Here is a 21,180-nt window from a genome sequence, read left to right as displayed (position 1 = left end):
CTGGGGTAAATTCATATCGTTATCTAATGCTGCCACACCTGAGTTGTCAGTCACGTTGTCACTGTGATTTCATTCAATATAATACAGGTTTACACTCTGCTATTATATTTTGTTATGCAACAATCAATTTCGAACCTGTTTTGTTTTTTTTTAATTTTGCGTGGCCGTTGATCGTTACCAACGTCGCCTCCCTGGCACTTGTGCCGGTGGCACGTGAAAAGACATTCGAGCGAGATCGTTGCCAGTGCTGATGGACTGGCTCCTGTGCAGGTGGCACGTAAAATACATCCCTCGGGCAGACAAAGTCATCGTACTGGGTGACTTTAATGCTAGAGTGGGGAGGGATTTTAACACATGGACAGTAATTGGAAAGCATAGGGTGGGGAAGTGTAATAGTAATGGTATGCTTCTGCTGCAGACGTGCGAGGAGCTGCGTCTGTGTGTTACCAATACCATGTTTCAACAAAAGAATAAGTTTAAGACCACATGGATGCACCCTGCGTCTAAAGAATAGCATATTCTGGATTACATCCTTGTTAGGGTGCGTGACAGACGAGATGTGCGGTGTTCTTCGTGGGGCTGAGTGTTGGACTGACCACCGCCTGATATGCGCAAAAGTGAAATTAATCACAAAATGTAAAATCTGGGCTGCAGGGATTACCCTACCTCAAAGACTGAATGTTACTCGTTTTAGGTGTAACAGTGTGAAGAGTACTTTACGAGAGGAAATGAATGTTGCAGATATTGGTGAGGATTGGCCGACCCTTAAAAAGTCATTTTATAATATAGGCAGGAAAGTTCTGGGATTGATACAAGATTGGTTTAAAGAAAATGATGAACATAATAGATGATTTATTGGCTGATAAAAGACGTACTTTGTCACGCTATTTGTCAGCAAAGCCACAGGAGAGAGATGTGTTGCATAGGGAACTCAAGGATGTGAAATCACGTGTGAGGCGGAGGCTCTCTCAGGTGAGGGATACGTGGTGGAGTAAGAAGGCTGATGAGATACAGGCGGCATCGGATTCCAATAACTCAAAGCTGTTATATGGTCTCTTGCGAGAAGTTTATGGACTGACTTCTTCTCTGATGACACCACTTTGAAGCAGGGATGGTAAAGAACTTCTTCGTGATTCACTCTTGAATCAGCAGTCTGTAGTTAGTGAGGATGTTCTCAATCTCATCCCTGAATAACCTGTGAGGGCGGCTCTTGTGGAACCACCAATGTTGGAAGAAGTTGCAGTAGCTGTCTCAAGGATGAATAATGGGAGGTCTCTGGGTTTGGATGGCATTCATGCAGAGTTGTTGCAGCATGGTGGTGAGAAACTTCTACAGCAACTTCACTCTTTGTTTGGCAGGATACGAGAGAGTGAATCTGTACCTGAGGACTGGAGAGATACAGTATTGGTGGTCTTATATAAGGGAAAGGGCAACAGGAATGATTGTGGTAACTACAGGGGAATATCATTGCTTTCTGTCGTAGGAAAGGTTTTATGCAGGGTACTTCTGGACCATCTGCTGAAACACGTTGCAGATTGTGTTCTTCCAGAAAGTCAATCTGGCTTTCGTGTGGGACGCGGCACTGCTGATGTGTCTCAGCTAGACAGCTTCAGGAAAAGTGTGTGGAACAGGGTCTCGATTTATATCAGGTTTTTGTCGATCTGACAAAGGCCTTCGATACAGTTAATAGAAAAGCACTGTGGAAAGTCCTCCAGAAACTTGGTTGTCCTGAAAAGTTCCTTGTTGTGGTTAGGTCTTTTGATGAAGACATGAAGGGTAGGGTTAATGTTAAAGGTAAAATGTCGGAGCCCATCTCAATACAAAATGGAGTGAAACAGGGGGATATTCTAGCACTGACCCTATTTGCCATATATTTTGCGATGGTTTTCTGTATTGCGTTCAGAAATTGCAGATATGGTGTTTACATCCATTATCGAACCTCTGGCAGCATATTTAATATCAGGCGCTTTGCTGCAAAAACGAAGGTATTTACCAATATCATAAGAGACCTTTTGTATGCAGATGATTGTGATCTAGCAGTGCACACAGAGATTGATATGCAACACATTTTGAATGCATTCTCTGATGCTTGCACTGCCTTAGGGATGACAGTCAATCTCAAGAAAATTGTTGTCATGTACCAACCTGCCCCTGGTAAGCAGTATATTAAACCAAATATCTATGTGTATGGTAGAAGACTTGGTGTAGTTGATCAGTTTGTCTACCTGGGAAGCACTGTTAATAGATATGGCAATTTGGACAATGAAATTCCATATAGAATTAGGAAAGCAAGTGATGCTTTCGGAAGGCTAGAAAGGCGTCTCTGGGGTCGGCGAGACATATTGAGGAAGACAAAGATAAAGGTGTACAAGGTGTGTGTACTCTCTTCTCTTCTTTATGCCTGCCAGACCTGGGTCACATATCCATACCACCTTAAACAACTGGAACGTTTCCATCAGATGTGTCTCAGATGGATCTGTGGCATTAAGTGGGAGGACCGCATCAGTGATCTTGAAATATTGGAAAGCTCTCGGTGTGAAAGTGTAGAAGCTCTTGTGTTGAAGCAAAGGCTCAGACGGAGTGGTCATCTGGTCAGGATGAAGGATTCAAGGATGCCAAAACAACTCTTTTATGGAGAGTTAGCTAAAGGAGAACGACCTCCACATAAACCAAAAAAGAGATGTAAAGACTTGCTGATGGCTTCCTGATACATGGGAGGGCATAGCTATTGACCGTAGAAGGTGGAGAAGGATTGAGCATGAGGGGACAGCTCAAAGGAAAATTAAACAGGAATGGTGGAATGATAGAGCAAAAGGGGTACAAGAAGCAGCTGATAGAAAGGATGCCAAGCGTTTCTACTCTTATGATATGGCCCCAAATCTTCCTCAGTAGCTCCAGTGAGAACAGCAAATGGACGTTTGCTTCTATTCATAAGTGTTGGGTAGAACAGTTTCCTGCACTTCTGAATAGACCATCATCTGCTGACATGAGGACGATAGAAAAAATTGAACACCTTCCAGTTATAGAAGAGATGGCATTAGAACCAACTCTAAATGACATTTATTTAGCTGTGAATAAGCTGAATAACAAATAAGTCTCCAGGGTCTGATAGAATCTGTGCAGAAGTCTTGAAATATGGGGGTGACAAAATGTTTGAACTCTTAAATATATTAATTTGTCACTGTTGGAGAACTGAGAAAGTGTCTCAAGACTGGATTGATGCCATTTTAGTCTCCTTGTATAAATCAGGGGCCAAAGGATCTGTGTGGTGATTTTCATGGGATTTCACCTTTGTCTGTCGTTGGAAAGGTACTTGCCCACATTTTGTTAGAACATTCAAATACCTTCGTAGTTCCAAACATAGTGTTTGAGTGTCAGTGTGGTTTTCGTTCCTCCAGGGGCACAGCTGATTGTTTCTTTACTGGTGAGAAAGGATCTGACGATGTTGAGCCTCGCAGAAGAGATGACACCGGTCAGTTTGCTATACTTGAAAAGATTCGTCAAGTGAATTAAAATCGTGTGTTTCCCCCGCATCCCTTTTAAGTTGAGTGTACATAATCTTGTGGGCTCATAGGTGCTGATGCAACTGCACCGGTGCCATGTCAATGCACCCAGGTATACTCTGTAAAGTGGTTGGCATTAGAAAGGGTATCCAGCCGTAGAAACTGTATCAAGCCAGAAATGATGCCGGGGCAGCAGCTCTTTCTGCTGGCCAAATGCTGTCAAACTGTCCAACCCATGCCTGTAGGAAAGGCGAACATTAAACGATAATGATAATGATGTTGATGACGAAAAATTCTTTAAGACAATGCCCCAGCCTGACCGCAGTCGAATGAAAAGAACAAATCCAGGATGACGCATTACAGCTAGAAAGAGGGAGAGAAAGAGAAAGAGAGAATCTTTTCATAGGTGAAAATGTAAAAACAATCAATATCCAAGGGACCCTGATGGGACCAAGAGGCATAATAATAACAAACTTCTACTGAGTTTCTTCAATTTCAGGACTAATCTCTCCATGATAGGAAGACTGACAATGTACAAGGCGTAAACGATATTCAGAGGACGCATCTGAAAATGGCTGGAGGTGAAAACAACTCAGTCTTTTGACCAGTTTTGCCTCGTAATTTCACCATTTGAGCAATTAAACAAAGAAAGGAAACTTGTAACGCAGGAATGTATATATCCATACTTTATCCATTTCAAATTTCAACTTGTTTTTTTCATCTCCTTCATTGTTAATTCACACTATTTGGCCTAAGATTAGTTTTAAAGATGTTCAGCACCAAATTTTGTATAAATTGACATTCATGCTCTACAAGGGGCTTAGCCCTCAAATTTTGGTGGGGCATGTCTTTGAAATCTTTTGGAGTTTACCCTAAAATTATACATGTGTTCTTTGTGCAAATAGAAGTATTACCAGAAACACAATTTTGAGCCAGATCTTATTTTAGCATTCGTTGAGTTCATATGGAATGCTTGTAATATAATAATATTGATTGCAAGAAATAGAAACCATATATTTACTGACAATTGTGTCTACAAGGAGGTTCTACTCGAAAACAAAATATGCTTTTAAGCAAGCATTACAAAATGGATTTGCACATTTCCTTTTGTTAAGAAATCCACAAGATATTAAAACTGCCGAAATAACAATGGAGAAGTTTCGAGAGATACAGGGACTTACAACAACATCAACAACAAATGAAATTTCAAAGTTTATCTTTATTTCCAAAGATTAATCTCAAACAAAAAGGAGTCTCCATGTAGTAGACAAATTTGCTAAAATTAGTAGCCGAATCCTACTCAATTCACATCTTATCACCTTAAAGGATACGTTAGACAATGTGGTTTTAGGAAAGAGACAGGATGGTCCTGGACGGATGGCATTTGCGTGTAGATCTCTGTTTGTCAAAGGTAGACTTGGGGCTGGACAACAGTGACAATTCACACAGAAATTCAGTTTACGTCTGATGATAGGTGTTCAAGAGCATCGAAACACTCCGTTTTATTAAGAGCTTCCTTTAAAGTTCCAAGTGTACGTTTCGCTGGATCACAACTCTGTAACCATTTATACAACATCTGGAAACTCTGTTCTACAACATCATAAGGGTAATCATGCCGGATAATATCCAATTCAACTTGTTTAATTCCTAATTCTCTTCCTGCAAAAGATACAATACAAAAAATAATTGCAACAACATTACTGATAATATAACACACGTGTGTGATAGGTTGTTACGAATATAACAAAGAAATTATGTGATTAGAGGGATGAGAAATTATTTAAGAAACGTGGAAAATAGAAGACATCGATCTTTATTTCTGAAGATGTTGACAAAAAAATTTTTTAAAAAAACACGCTGAAATAAATGATGGAAATGGAAAAAACACATTTTTTAAAATAATTAACTGAATGTTAGACGAGGAAATTTCTGGTAAACAACAGGAAGGAGAAGTGTTTCTGTGGATGAGAGCCTCAAGAATCTATAAAGACCAACAGTTACATTAATTGATCCATCCATCCATCCATTTTCTCTGCCCTGTATTCAGAGGAGGGTTGCAGGGTTAGAGTCTTTAGGGACCTCCTTCATCGGGTCCTATCAGAAGCTTTTCTGAATCCATTCTCAAACATGACCAATTGAAACTATGGATTTTATCCAACAATCTAGTCTCGATCTACCCCTACGTTTCCTGTCAGTTAGCTCAGCTTGAAGAACCCGTCTTGCGATTCTTTTCTACGACATTCTAATCATATGTAGGCGTAGGAGTGGCTGTGTGGTAAGTAGCTTGCTTACTGACCACATGGTTCTGGGTTCAGTCCCACTGCGTGGCATCTTGGGCAAGTGTCTTCTACTATAAGCCTCGGGCCGACCAAAGCCTTGTGAGCGGATTTGGTAGACGGAAACTGAAAGAAGCCCGTCGTATATATGTATATATATATGTATATATATATATATATGTATGTGTGTATGTGTTTGTTTGTCTGTGTTTGTCCCCCCAACATCGCTTGACAACTGATGCTGGTGTGTTTACGTCCCCGTAACTTAGCGGTTCGGCAAAAGAGACCGATAGAGTAAGTACTAGGCTTACAAAGAATAAGTCCTGGGGTCGATCTTCTCGGCTAAAGGCGGTGCTCCAGCATGGCCACAGAAACAAGTAAAAGAGTATATGTCTGTATTACTGGATAATTGCTGGTTTCTGTTACATAACAGATATAATTAGAAGTGGTGGAGACTATACTGAAAGCATAGAAGCTGACCTGCAAACTATGAGAGAGAGAGAGAGAGAGAGAGAGAGAGAGAGAGAGAGAGGGAGAGAGAGATAAAGAGAGAGCTGTTGTGTCTATTTGCATTTAAGTGATTCTGTTTCCAGATGAAGTGCAGAGTGTTTGATGTGCAGTCGTAAAGTGCAATATTGCATTGAATGTGGGAAAATGTATTAAAAACTCACATACATACATACATACATATAATTTAGTTACCTGTTCCAAACGACAATATTAACTCTTGTGTATCTTCTAATTTATCTATTTTACCAGCCTCGGTGAAATTTCAGTAATATCTTTTGCTAACCATTCAATAGGAAATTAGGAATGGAACCTGTTCTCTGTCATTCTAACAAACAAAAATCTCAAGTGATGGCAAAATGTATAGAAATCAATTAAGTATTTTATACTCACCAACTTGCTGCCATTTACTCCCTAAGTTCTTTGCTACATTATGAAGATGCTCCTCACCCAGGTTTAGGGACTCTGAAATAAATATTTCCAAATTTTACACTTCATAGTATAATGCCTCTGTCTCTGTTAAATGGTCTTTATTTTATTACTGTAAGACATTCCTATCATCAATGGTCAGCTGGTGAACACTATGGTTTTGGTCATTATTTTTATACTTTCTTTCCTGGTCCCATGGAATAGCTCAACACTTAGGTCCACAACTAAATAGACTAACCTTCCTAAATTTCTCTCGATTAAGAAATCCTACATTCACCATCAAATAATGTAGCAATTATCTCATTTAATTATCACTTGATGAAACTGTTTTTCCTTAGTTTTGTCTTTCATTTCTTATATCTGGGCCAAATCTATTACATGGTATTGTTATGTCATCCATGGATACCTTCTTAGGTGATTTCACCTGAATCGTCCATCTCTTCTGATCAATCTGCTGATCAAAGGAACATCTCCATAACAGGCACAAACCAAATGACTTTTATTGTGCAATCTACAGCAATTCCGATTTCAAGACGATGGCAGTCTTTTGTGAAATATTTTGTCGCAAACTTCATATTGAAATTGTTTTAGCAGCTCCTCATCAGATTCATTGCATCCATCAACAATTGATTAGAGACATCAACTGCATCGCAGAAGGCCAAAAGCTTCAACCAGCTCAAGCCATAAGACATTCAAATCCCTTTTAATTTTCCTTTGTATCTTCTTTGTATCATCCCAGACTGAAAATCCATGTTCTACTTATAAGGGTTCCAGAAATGCCAGCCTTCTGGACACTTTCTCTCAGCCATTATTTTGTAGATATATATATCTGATCTCTTAGCAAGTATACCCATGTGAATCTTGCCATTTACATTCTAGATAAAAGAATGTCGATCGAACTGGATGATCGGTCCCGGATCAGCTTTGTTTGGTCAGTAAACTCATTCTACCTTGCACCAGTCATTAACCAGGCCACCTTTATACTCCAGCTCTCAACGTAGGAGGAAAAGCTTATACCATAATTGAGTACAATACTTGTACACATTGTATGGCACACCATCACCCCCTGAAATATTTGATCCTTCGGTTTTTTGGTGGGTGTTTCAAACCATCCACAAGTGGGAACAGTTGATCCCGCTTTAGGGTCATTGTAGGTATTATCTATATGCTTGTTCAGTTCATTTTCAGTACATTTCTACCTGCCACCCTCAGCATCTGCAAACAGCCTCCTAGTAACCTGTAAGGGTTCTTAAGGGTTCTTCCAAAGCATCTGATATTTCTTTGTATAAATTAAAGGAGAGCGTTTAATATTCTTGTAGACGTTACAAACTTTCTATTACTTTAGGCACAAAAAATTGCACCCAGGACAATTTATAAAGTGGATGGTGTTAGGAAGAGCATACGACCTTAGAAAAGCTGGAATGTGTAAGTGAGATGTGTTCCTCAACTAAAGTGGGTGGGTGGTAACTCTGAATAAGAACTGATTTGATCACGGATGACACAGCCAATGCAGGGCAGCTTGAAAATCAGATGATAAAGGACGATATCATTTATTGTATTATATCTTGCAACAAGTATTTATCTTGAAGAAAGGGTGATAGAGAGAACGAGAGAGAGAGAGAGAGAAAGAGAGAAGGAAAGTGAGGGAGACAACAATAAGATGAAAGAAAAGTGAATATATCTCCTTAAGGGGAGACAACCGCTTCAGGATTTATATTTCATCTTTTGTATTTTTTCCTTATCATGAGAGTCCTTTTTCCTGTGTCTCAGGTTTTCATATTTCGATAAAACCCCTTTACTGGATATTCTTGCATTTGTAGGTAGAGAATAGAATTACTTTATAGGTAACCATTCGAATAAAATGTAGCAATGGAACCTGTTCTCAGTCATTCACACAAACAATATAACTCAGGTGAAGGTAAAATTTATAGAAATCAATTATAATTATTTTATACTCACCAAAAGATTCTGCAACTCTCTGGACTGCTTTCTCTTCAGACTTGGAACACGCTGAAATAAGCATTTCAAAGTTTTATATTTCATATTAAAATTTCGTTGTCTCTGTTAATAATCTATATTCCATTATTGCGAGGCAATCATATCATCAATGGTCAATTGGTGACCACTATGCTTTCGGTCAACACTTTCTAAGCTGTTACTATGTAACAGCTCAATATTTAGAACCACAACAAAATAGGCTAACCTTTCTAAATCTCGTCTTTTTCTTAAGACATCATATATACTAATCTAACAGTTCTGCAATAATCTTAGTTAGTTATCACTTTATAACACTCTTTTTCTCTTAGTTTTGTCTTTTCTTTCTTATGCCTCTGCTGGACATATAACATGCCATTGTCCCGCTAATCTTCACTAACCAATATTCTTCTCATCTTCTGTTAAATTCCAGTGTCAACCAAATTGGTCATCAAAGATCTGGCTACAAAGTCATGACACATTGCTTCAGGTAGGATAAACATACCCCAGCACTCATTTTTAAATGTTACTGTTGGTAATCTTTCATTTTAACTGCCCAGATCACACTTCAACAGAATATCACCTGATTCAGGAAATACTTGAAGGTATTTCCTTGTCATTCATCCTCCTTAATAAGCAGCCTTGTTTTTTTTTCAGGTGAGCAACAATTAGTTTTACACAGGTGAAGCAGAAAGTGATAACAGGTATCCTGAACAAAACTACATTTGTATAAAATCTCCTTCAGTTAAAACTGTTTATCTACAGATTATTGCAAAGGAGTTATATCTGAAATGATACACTAGAATTCATTCTCAAGAATATATAAGCAAGACGGGGATATAAACCAAACTGTATTTTTCTAATAGTTTTGATTTATCAATTGCTTATTGCCCCTCTTCAGTTTGTGCCATGATTTTACTGCCTCAACACTTTTCAGTCAACAATGGAGTGTCCCGTCGTCTTTAACTGTTGGCATTGGTTCTCCTGCTATTTTGAGCTTCACTTGTTTCCACGGACCTTTCACAAATGACAGACTGCATTACTTATTTGCTTGGAACTCCATTCTTGACCAAGTACTTAGTCTCCATCGAGTCTATTTGCATATCCTTTTAGTCTCTTGTTAGTATTGTTATGTCATCCATGAATACCTTCTTAGTTGATTTCACTTGAACCATTTCTTCTGATCAATCTGCTGATCTAAGAAACATAACAAGCAAAAACCAAATGATTGAAATTATGCAACCAACAACTATTCCAATTTCAAGACAATGCCAGTCTCTTGTGAAATTTTCTGTCATGAACCACATTTTGAAATCCTTAAATCAGATCCTTGTATATAAACCAAGTCCATTGCTCCCATCAACAACTGGAGCTCCCTACTGAGTGGTACAGGACCCTAAGCATTAGTCAGATCAAGCCATTCAACATTCAGATTCCTTTTATTCATCTTTCTGCCTTGTATGCATCCCAGACTGAAAATGCACGTTCCATATAACCACGAGGTTTAGGGATGCCAGCCTTGACATATAACTGATCTCTTAGCAAGTAAACCCATGTAAATCTTGCTTTATATATTCAAGGTTGAAACTGGTCTGAACTAGTCGATCAGTTCTGAATCAGCTTACTTTGGTAAGTAACCTCTTTCTGCCTTGTGCCAGTCATCAACCAGTCCACCTTTCTGCCTTGACTCTCAAAGTAGGAGGTGTTGCTTATAACATAATTGTGTACAATACTTGTCCACTTCGCACTCTTTGATCTTGCCTTCTTCACTTAGCTTTATACCTGTTTCTTGCTGGAATCACCAAGCTGAAATATTTGATTTTGGAAATCAGATGAAAGATGAGGATGATATTTATTGCAGTGTATCTTGCAGCCAGCATCACTCAGACAGACAGACAGACAGAGAGAGAGAGAGAGAGAGAGAGAGAGAGAGAGAGAGAGAGAGAGAGAGAGAGAGAGAGAGAGAGAAAGAGAGAGAGAGGAGAGAGAGAGAGAGAGAGGAGAGAGAGAAAGAGAGAGAGAGAGAAAGAGAGAGAGAGAAAAAAACAATGTTTGTTCCAGCAGCAGAGCAAAACGTCTTCTACTTGGATAAGGACAATGTTTAGTGAATGTAATGAAAGATTTACTATCAGTGAAAAAAGACATGGTGTTCACACTTGGAATGCATTTCATTATAAATCTGCCAAATTATGAGAGAGATCTTCCGAAACAACAACAACAACAACAACCTCTCAGTAAACTTAGTAAACATGTAAAACAACCAAAAATGTTGTCCTTAACTCAACTGTTTACACCTAAACAACATATTTTAGTTCTCTGTTCCAAAAGACAATATTAAATCTATTGTGTCTTCTAAGTAATCCATTCTACCAACCATGTTAACCTTGATTTTATGGAATTTCTCTAATACCTTTAATAGAATCAATTTACAATTGGAAATTAGGAATGGAACCTGTTTTCAGTCCTTCTGATAAACTAAAAAAGCTCAGGTGAAGGTAAAATTTGTAGAAATCAATTCGGTAGTTATTTTATACTTACCAACTTGCTGTGATGTCCTCTGGGTTTCCTGTTCAAATTTTACAGTCTCCGAAATGAATATTTCCAAGTTTTACATTTTATAGTAAAATTTCCTTATTTTTATGAATTATATTTATCTTAATATTGTGAGACATTCTGCCCATCAGTGGTCAACTGGTGACCACTATTCTTTTGGCCAACACTTTCTAAGGTGTCTCAATCTAATAGCTCAATATTTAGAGCCACAACAAAATAGACTAACCTTCTTAAATCTCTTCTCCCTATTTATATCTCCTACATAATCTAACAATTCTGCAATTATCTCATTTAATTATCACTTGATGACACTCTTTTTCTTTAATTTTGTGTTTTTTTTTCCTTATATCTGTGCTAGACCTATGACGTGTCATTGTCCTCTCACCTCTAGACGCCACTAACCAACTTTCTACCCCTCTTCTGCTCAATTCAATGTTAAACCAAGTTGGTCCTCAGACACACGACAGGCCACTTTGAGTAGGATAAACATACACCTGCTCTCTTTGTTAGAGGTTGTTGCTGGTAATCTTTAATTCTAACTGCCGACTTCACAGTTCACCAGAATGTCTTCTGGTTTAGGAAATATTTGAAGATATTTCAACATCATTCATCCTCTTTAATAAAACAGCTTTCTTTCCAGGTGAGTGATGATTAGATCTACACGGGTCAAACAGGAAGCTATAGGACAAAGACCCAGTTACTAGCAAATTTGGAAACACGATCATTGAATCTCTACAGAGCTGACAGAAACTATCATTTTGATGACATTGTTACTATAAGAGCAACAAAGGAACACGTAACCCTCTCCATTGCCATATCACACCATGCCACTTATGATAATTGAGACCAACCAATTAAAACATCACTAACCAACTTTATATAATATATCGAATTAGTGTCATATAAATATACAGAAATGTTTCACTTCATACTGTTTCATATGGAATGAAGCCAAAACACAAAAACATCTGAATATTACTGGACGATGGGGAACAATAATTCCGGTTTGTAGGGATGTGGTCCTGCACCCAAGCAAAACAATATATTTACATACAGGGTAACAAGGTGGAAAATGTTAGGTGAGGGTACAAGAGGATGCTATGACAAAGTAAGTTTAAATTTCAGACATACAACTGTAATAGTGTTTCTGAATGACAGCAGATTAATTATCATGTTAATAGATTATATAGAAAGTACAATAGCACATTGCCTGACACTGCAATACTAGATATCTATATAGCTTCTAATTAATCTAATTAATAAAACATGTGACCTGTGTTACAATGAATATAATTGTGTTTCAGCACAGTTGATATTACTGTAGTTCCATGAAAGAAAAATGTTACCAGATCCAATGCCAAATACTAATAATAAATCCTTTACTCTTGTCAGATCCGAAGTGCTATCAAAAGGTTTCCAAAAATGTTATGTTCAATAAAAAATAATTTTCTATTCAAATTTTAACGTCATTTCCTTTAAAATGGTCACTTTTCGTAGCAATACACCAATCCCAGCATTCATGCCACTTTTGAAATGTGTCCTGAAAGCCATTTTCTGTGAAGCGAGGACCTTTAGCAATTTGCTGTGGAACTTGATAATGGTTAAAACAGTGACCTTTGAACTACGTTTTCATCTTGGGGAAGAGATGGCAAATGGGGCAGGTGCAGAAGTGGTACCATGTTGTTTGTTGTGAGACTTTCATGAATGAGGAGAGCTTGGTGAAGAATCCAATTTTTCATGCTCCACACATCTTGTCCCTCTCGCTAAATGACCTCCCTCAAACACTTCAAAACATTGCAGCCGATCTCTCGATTGACAGTCTGACCCTGGAGGACAATTTCCAGATGCACAATACCACATTTCTGGGGATGATGCATGTGGCAGGTCTTCCAGGGGCATTCTTCTCTCTTTTAAGTGCCGTGCCACTCAAAACATTGTATACAACTCATTGTGCCATTGCCATAATCTTGCTGAAGCATGCTCAATGTTTCTGAAGCAGACTTCTCAAGTTTAACCCAAAATTCCACATTGGCTCTTTGTTCTTGCCCATGAGAAAATCATAGACTACAGCCTACACATGACCACAAAAGCACAAATTTCACAACTTGCAAAGTAAACACAGTGGTGTCACCCAGCCCACTGCCTCTTGAAAGTCACTGTTAGCATGCAACCATATGGCTGCCATCTGTTGGCACGCTTTAGAACTAGTCCGTGAACTTTCTGATACCACCTTGGAGCAATGACCAGGCTTCGTGTTCTAATTAAAACTAATCAACTCAAAAGTAAAATCAAAAGGTGAAAGAATCAGAAAACAATGCTTCTTTTAGCATTAATCTCATCTAAAAAAACTAACAAGTGTGAGTATTAAATGTCGAAAAGGATGGCAAACATTATAACAAGTGTTAATCATATATAGTTACGAACAAGGAGTTGCATGTTCAAATCTCACTGGAACACATATTTTATTCCTATCTGTATATTTTATGTTAATACCAATACTTTATTTAAATGTAAACATGTTCAGAGTTCAATACTCAATTTAACAAAAGTAATTTGAATATCAATATCTTTAAACAGATTTAATATTATATTGCTTTTAGTTTATATCTAAAATATATATTCTAACCAGAGACATTCTGGGTATATATCCCCACAAGGAACAACAAGTCTACACAGGTGGAACAGAAAATGATAACAGGTGTCCTCAAACACTCTACACATGCATAAAAACCTCATTAACTACATATAAGTGTTCATCCATATAATTTGTAGTGCAAATATCTGAAAAGGCACAAAAGAACTGCTTCTCAAGAATCTAGGATATCTCTCACAACCTTCTTCTAGACATCAATCAAAGTTTACTCACCCGTTTAATGACCCCTATATGAATCTGCTACATTGCAATGGGGGTGAAAACCCAGTTACAAACAAATTTGAGGATACACAATTTACACCTCTGTACAAGGGTTTGACTGACACAAACTGTCTTTCTGATGTTGCAATTAATACAAAAACAACATTACAAGGAATATGTGTAACACTACTCACTCCCCCACTCCACCACATTTGTCACTAATGATAATTGAGATCAACTAATTGAAAATGCCTCTACAATGTTTTATAAATTACATCTAATTAGTGTTGGTGAAAATGGCTGGGTCAATTTTCAGCCATTCATTTTGTGACACTAATGTTATTTCCTATTTTTTCATTGAATATCTTATTGATAACTTATCAGTCGTTAATATTTGTTAAAAATGTCTCCAAAGAAATAGATTCCTGGAGCTCAAAGGTCTCAAATCATTGCATTATCAAGTGAAGGATTCTCTCAAGTTGAAATTGCAAGAAAATTGAAATGCTCAAGAAAAGATTTCCATCAAAAGGTACAATGAGAGAAATTCTTTCATAAATTGTAAAGGACGAGGTTGCAAAACATGTACAACCACAAGGGAAGACAGGTTGCTGAAGAGGACATCACTGGTGGATAGGAAAAACACCTCTTTTGACGTAGCTGCTGAGTTTTGGGTGGCAACAAACAAAGATATATCAATTCACACAATGAGAAGAAGAGGAAGGTTATTAGAAGCTGGATTCGAAGGATGTAAGGCCAAAAAAGATGCTGTTACTGTCTGAGGGGAACATGAAGAAGCAATTGTGTTGGGCAAAAGAGCATGAAGATTGAACTACTGATGATGGGGCTAAAGTTGTTTGGTCTGATCAAAGTAACTTTGATATATGTTCTCCACATTCATTTCCACCATTTTACTAGGCATAATTGAAATTCTTACACTTTTACCAATTTTGTATTGGATACCAAAAATGATCAGTAATTTTTTTGATTGTCTTCAGATCTTTGGAAACCCAGGAGCTGTCTATATCCACCATAGAGTAGGGGAGGTTTATCATCCTGGATGTACAGTCCCAACAGTCAAATTTGGATTGGGAAGGGTAATTGTTTGGGGGTTGCATGTTTTCTTAAGGGCCTGGAATGTTGTTCACTTGTAAGGGCAGAATGAATGCCAACACTTACACCAACATGTTAGATCAAGTTTATCAACCTTCTTTAGCTAAAATCTTCAATGATAACATCCCAGATGGCATAATCATTCAACAAAATATTTCTGCATGCCACAAATCCAGAGTCTCAATGGGCTGGTGTGAAGAAAGGGATGAGGGTGATGAAATGGCCTCCTTAGTTTCCAGACCCCAATCCTATTGAACATGTGGTGAACCTTAGGTAGAACAGTGAGGGTGCAAAAATGGTCTTCAAAATGCGAATTAGAAACCAAAATTCATGGAGAGTGGCAGAAAACTGACCCAGCCACTTGTGCCAACTTAGTTTCAAGTATGCAAAAATGCATAAAAGCAGTTATAAAAGCAAAAGGAGGACACATCAAATACTAATTAATGATGGGATCAACTCTAGAATGTTTATTAGACTGGTTTCAATAATTAAGTAAATGAGTTTCAATAATGCTCTATAATTTTGGCCAAGGTTGTATATATTTATCAACAAGGATTTGTGCGTTTGAGTCACACTGGGAACTCCTGTTTTGTTTCTATCTCTGTATCGTATGCTAGCACCAATACTTTGTTTAAATCTAAACACATGTTCACAGTTCAATACTGATTTAGTATTGAATGAAAGTAATTTATTGTTCAATATTCTTATACTGAGAGATTCTGTGTATATACCCACAACAAAATATGACAATTCCTATCAAACATTAGACTACTGTAATTGTTTGATATCTTCACAGTATGATAAATCATGATGAATTTGTGAAGTTCAACTTTGTAAAATAGGTTGAAACTATCCCTGACATCATTTTCCAATTACAACATTCTTTTCAGATACCCAGGCTGATTGATTTAACCGTCACACTCTATAAAGTTGGTCCTTAAACTCTCAGTTGAGATTTTATCCTTGAATCTCCTACTTTACCAAAGCTGACTCTCATGTTCTTGGAAGTAACATTGTCTTTAATTATCAGCTCTCCATGATACTGATAAATCATTAACCACCTCTAATCACTCACAATTGAAAGTAAAAGGTTTACAAATAGAAAATTGGAGATCTAGTGATATTTCAGTTTAATTACCATTTATCTTACATTATCATTCATTAGTCATATGTTGCAAAGCACAATCCTTTTGAAGTGTGATCACTCTTCTAATTAGATAAAGACAATGTTTAGTGGATGTAGTGATAGATATACTATCAAAAAGAAAAGACCCCATTTATGCCAGATAATGGCAGATCTGGGTCTCCACCACAATATGAAGTGTGTTATTCCATACCAGAAAATTAATGAGACAACAGACAGATCATTAAAGAATGTTCTTACCAAATCCACTTTTGCTGCGTATGCGTTGTCGACATATGGGGCATTGCTTAAATGTCATTTGAGAACAGCAATCCTGACAAATAACAGTATGTTGACATGGCTGGAGTGTGACAGTAGCCTTTTTCTCTTGACACCACCAACACCTGTGGAACAAAATATTAACACATCCCATCAATGACATTCAGTTATAATAAAATATTTCATTATGGACATGTTTAGAGTACAGAATATTAAGGGGCACTACAGTGACCAGCAAGAGTACATCGTAAATTCTTCTGTAAACAATTACATACAAGCAGGTTTATGTGTATACAAGTGTCACATTAACATAGACAAACAAGGCTGGGCTGAAAGTATCATAGGCTGACTAAGAAGGAGTTATCATACAGTAATTAAACTTGGAATGCATTAAATTCAACCTTTACTGATGCTAACTCCATTTTTTCTTTCCAGATAAACCCACATTGGAATCAGAATTGAGGACTTGTAAAAGTGGTACTAGAGACATTTTGTGAAAATGGATAAAATTTGGCACCGTGGTGTTATCAGATATCTGCAGAAAAAGGGGTTAGCCCCCAAGGACATTCATGCTGACACAGTTGCTACATTAGGAGATGATGCTCCAGCTTTATCAACTGTGTAAATGTGGGCAGCTGAATTCAAGAAAGGTAGGGAAAGTCTTGAAGATGACCCAAGGTTTGGACGTCCTGCCACAGCCACCACCCAAGAAAACGTTGACCATGTTCACCACAGAGTAATGGGTGGCAGACATTTAAATGTTAATCAGATAACTAATGCTGTAGGTATCTCCTGTGAATGAGTTGAGAACATTCTGCATAACGAACCTGGCATGTTGAAGGTTTCAGCTCAGTGGGTGCCACAACGTTTGATGCCTGATCAAAAGCACACCAAGCTGGTCATGTCGCAGGCAAACTTGGCATTTTTTAAAGCAAATCCGGCCGGTTTTCTTGAATGTTTTCCTCATCCAAGATGAATACTGGGTTCGCCACTTTGATCCAGAGACCAAACAGCAGTCCATGCAGTAGAAACACCCATATTCTCCCCCACCAAAGAAGGCCAAGGTGGTGTCATCGGCAGGGAAGATGATGGCCTCCATCTTCTAGGATGCAAGCAGCATTGTGTTCATTGATCCCCTTCAGAAAGGCCATACTACCAATGGTGAATATTATATGCCAACTTGCTGAGGGAGCTACGAAAGGTAATGAAAACAGCCTGGAAAACTGATGAAGGGGGTCCTGCTTCACGGGGACAATGCTCCTGCACGCAAGTCTGTGGTTGCAATGGCTGCTGTGCATGACTGTGGCTTTGAACTGGTTGATCACCCTCCATATTCTCCTGATTTGGCACCATCTGACCATTTTCTGTTCCCCAACATGAGAAAACACTTGGTTGGGAAGCAGTATCGGACCAATGATGAAGTCATATCTGCTGTTGAGGACTTTTTTGAGGGTCAGGATGAGAGCTTCTATACCACGGAAATCCAAGTGCTGCAATACTGATGCAAGAAGTGTATGGACCGCAGAGGAGACTATGCCAAAAAATAAAACACATTTGGTCAAGTTCATTCATTGCATCGTAGTCAGCCTATGAACTTTTCAGCCCATCCTCATATATATGTATACATATATATACACAGATATTAATAAATATATGTCTTGAATGTGATACATCACAAAAACTGGTTGACAGAAAGAGAACTAAATATATTCCCAAACCATACTACACTTCTAGAATAGATTCCATTTCTTCTCAACAAATATCTCTTTGTACTCAAGTGTGTTTCTATATGCAACCTTTGTTTATATATATATATATATATATATTACTTTCTTCTATTTAGTCTAATTAAGAAGTGCTCTAGACTTAGACATACAGTTTTGAGTTTTATGGATGGACAGACAGGACACAATTGCTCTAACTTCATGTATGGGTGAACTAGGTAACAAAACAGGTCACAGTGCTAAAATAGAACAATGCCCTGAGAATTATATATGATATGTATGTACAAAACCTGAGAAATCTTTTCAAAATTGATGAGTTGAATGCTGTAAACGTCATATTTCTATGCACCACTAACTTCACGATGATTTCAGGCCAATAAAAGGTACACTATAGTTATATGATTGAAGGATTGTGGGAAACGATCCAACTACTGGTTTGGTCCTTTCAGTGCCTGGCCCATGTGTCTTCTACCACCATTGCATTTCAACAAAATCTGGCTATCCACAGGGAAATTTTGGACATTTGATGTAATGGATATTAAAAGTAGACTTCCTTACATAATCATACACTGAAGGACCATATAAGAAAGCCATGCATACAAATCTGCCCCTAGTTATAAGCTAAATCAAGGGACATTGAGAAAGCCATTGAATCTGCCACACATGATGAAATTGTTATTGGTGAATCTGAAGAAATCATTGATCTACAAACATTTTTTGACAACTTTTCCACTTCAAATGTATTTCTCAAAAAACGCTGACTTGTTAGATAAACTTTCTACTGAGGCATGTGCTTACTGTTTAGCTGCTGATAAGGAGAGGTGTGAAAAGCAAATATCTTCTCAAGCCAGTCTTGGTTTAGCACCAGATATACACCTGAAGTTGTGTATTGTAGCTTCTTTGAATTACGACCCTACACTACATGGAAAAGCTCCAGGAAACATATCAAGGACAATACATCCTCCTCTATGAATCGTGACAGGTTTCAATCTGGAAACAAATTATCGATTTTAAATACCAACAGTTTATGTAACAAGGTCCACCTTTTTGATTCTTACATTAAAAGTACCAATTCCAATCTTGTTAGTTAAACCTGGGTACATTCTTTACTCTGCAATGATGTTTTGAGCATGGCAAGCTACATTTTGTTACACAAAGACGACTCTGATTACCATGGGGAGTTGTGTGATGGTCTATGGTCACTCAAGCTTTTCTGTAATTCCTTGTGGAGATTTAAACTGGTCATAACAAGAAGTATTTTTTATTTGCAACATATACACTTCTACTTGAATTTGTTTACCATCTGCAAAACTGCCATCAAAACACACAGATTTTGACATCTTCAAACTTGCATCTATGGAAGCAGTTACCCATATTTTCATACTGGTGATTTCGATTATCCAAATATTGATTGGGAAACCTTTCACTGGTCACAAAGTGCAAATGATTTCCTTCATTTTGTGCTGGATTCAAAGCGATCCCAATTAGTCACCTCTTCTATAAGGGGTAACAGCACTTTGGATCTGCTATTTACCACTGCTCCTGAAATTTTTATCAGCTTCACTACCAAGATACATTTAGCTAACTCTAACCATGCTCTAATCTTGCCAATCTATCTCTTACGGTCAGAAAGAAAAGTCACAACTGCCTACAAAGTGATTGCTTTTACAGGAACAAGGCTGACTGGAACTCCTATTGTACTGTGCCCTGACTGGCTTCAGGTTTACAATTCTGGAGATGTCACATGTAAAGTATTAGTACCATATAAATGTGTTAGAAGCCCCATCAGTGCAATATGGAAGACAGCCAAGACAGATTGATGAGATGCTGAATGTGAATACAGATTATATAGAACAAAGGATAAAAGAGGGTGCAACAGAGCATCCAACTATATCAAGCAGGTGACTAAAACAGGTAGTAATTAAAGTTGAACAATGCATAACAAAACACCTGGATAGAAAATTGTTCTGGAAATATGTAGATTCAAAAATAAAGGCCTCACTCTCCAGTCGTACCTCCTCATAATCTATTCTTGGTACCTTGTTGCTTCTTGTATATATTAATCTAAATAGATGCCACCTTGAAGCATATTATTCTATGCTATATATCTTTCTTTCAATCTAATCTGGACACAATGCAGCATTGGATTGCTTGATTGGCAACTCAAGTGGGTTGTAGATATGTACATTTGAACGTGGCCTTGGTATTAATGTCAACAACGACCTGTGATGGACAAACTACATTCCTAAAATCATCAAAAAGGTTGAAAGTGTCTTAGCATCATTTGCTAAGACCATTGTTACTTTGTCAAGTTATCAATTTAAAGTTATTATATGTGGCTATGGTACATCCACACTTACAGCTTTCATTTCCAGTCTGGAACCCCAATCTTGAAGCATGTTATTATATGCTATATACCTTTCCTTCAATCTGATCTACAACCAGGCAAATGCTCTCTGTTAGTCGCCATATATTGAATGTATTATTTCTCTGGGTATCAGCACACTGAAGTTTGATGTCTAGCAGCTGACTTGGTGAAATACCACAAGATTATACACCATCTTGCCAACAACAACTTTGGTTATCTTCTTCCTGTACTTGACTAATCGTTGCATTCCATCCCATCATTTACCCTTTTCCAGTAAAGCGTAGTACACCTGCGCTCCGTGTACCTTATATTATTATCATAACATTCCCATAAAAGAACATTTCTAGAAGGAAAGAAATCCTACTGATGCTTGTATATAGAACAGAAAGAACCATATTTATACAATCCAAAATTCAATCTCTACAAAGAATATCTAAATTTCAACAAAGGAAGTTCAAGATAATTCTCTCAGTGAATAAT

At 37.7% G+C, this 21,180-nt stretch overlaps 2 protein-coding genes and 1 pseudogene across 4 annotated transcripts in view; 1 reads left to right on the top strand and 2 right to left on the bottom strand.

The window, feature by feature from the left end:
* LOC106882791 (uncharacterized) overlaps positions 1-21,180 on the bottom strand; it is a 179,574-nt gene that overhangs the window by 120,081 nt on the left and 38,313 nt on the right. The gene's annotated exons all lie outside the window — the stretch shown is intronic.
* LOC149130325 (uncharacterized) overlaps positions 4,703-21,180 on the bottom strand; it is a 179,790-nt gene continuing 163,312 nt past the window's right edge. For all 3 annotated transcript variants that reach the window (XM_089345190.1, XM_089345191.1, XM_089345189.1), the window contains exons 8-11: positions 16,591-16,733; positions 8,675-8,725; positions 6,680-6,751; positions 4,703-5,162 (exon numbers count right to left, since the gene is read on the bottom strand). In XM_089345190.1, coding sequence (XP_089201316.1) covers positions 4,957-5,162; positions 6,680-6,751; positions 8,675-8,725; positions 16,591-16,733 — 472 coding nt within the window. In that variant the 3' untranslated portion in view covers positions 4,703-4,956. The remainder of the gene's footprint in view (positions 5,163-6,679; positions 6,752-8,674; positions 8,726-16,590; positions 16,734-21,180) is intronic.
* Positions 17,108-17,795, top strand: LOC149130328 (protein GVQW3-like; annotated as a pseudogene).

Source organism: Octopus bimaculoides, chromosome 29 (genome assembly GCF_046866305.1).
Source record: "Octopus bimaculoides isolate indiv1 chromosome 29, ASM4686630v1, whole genome shotgun sequence".
NCBI classification, from domain to species: domain Eukaryota; kingdom Metazoa; phylum Mollusca; class Cephalopoda; order Octopoda; family Octopodidae; genus Octopus; species Octopus bimaculoides.
The sequence above is the reverse complement of the archived record's forward strand: the minus strand, read 5'-3'. Positions and strand labels throughout refer to the sequence as shown.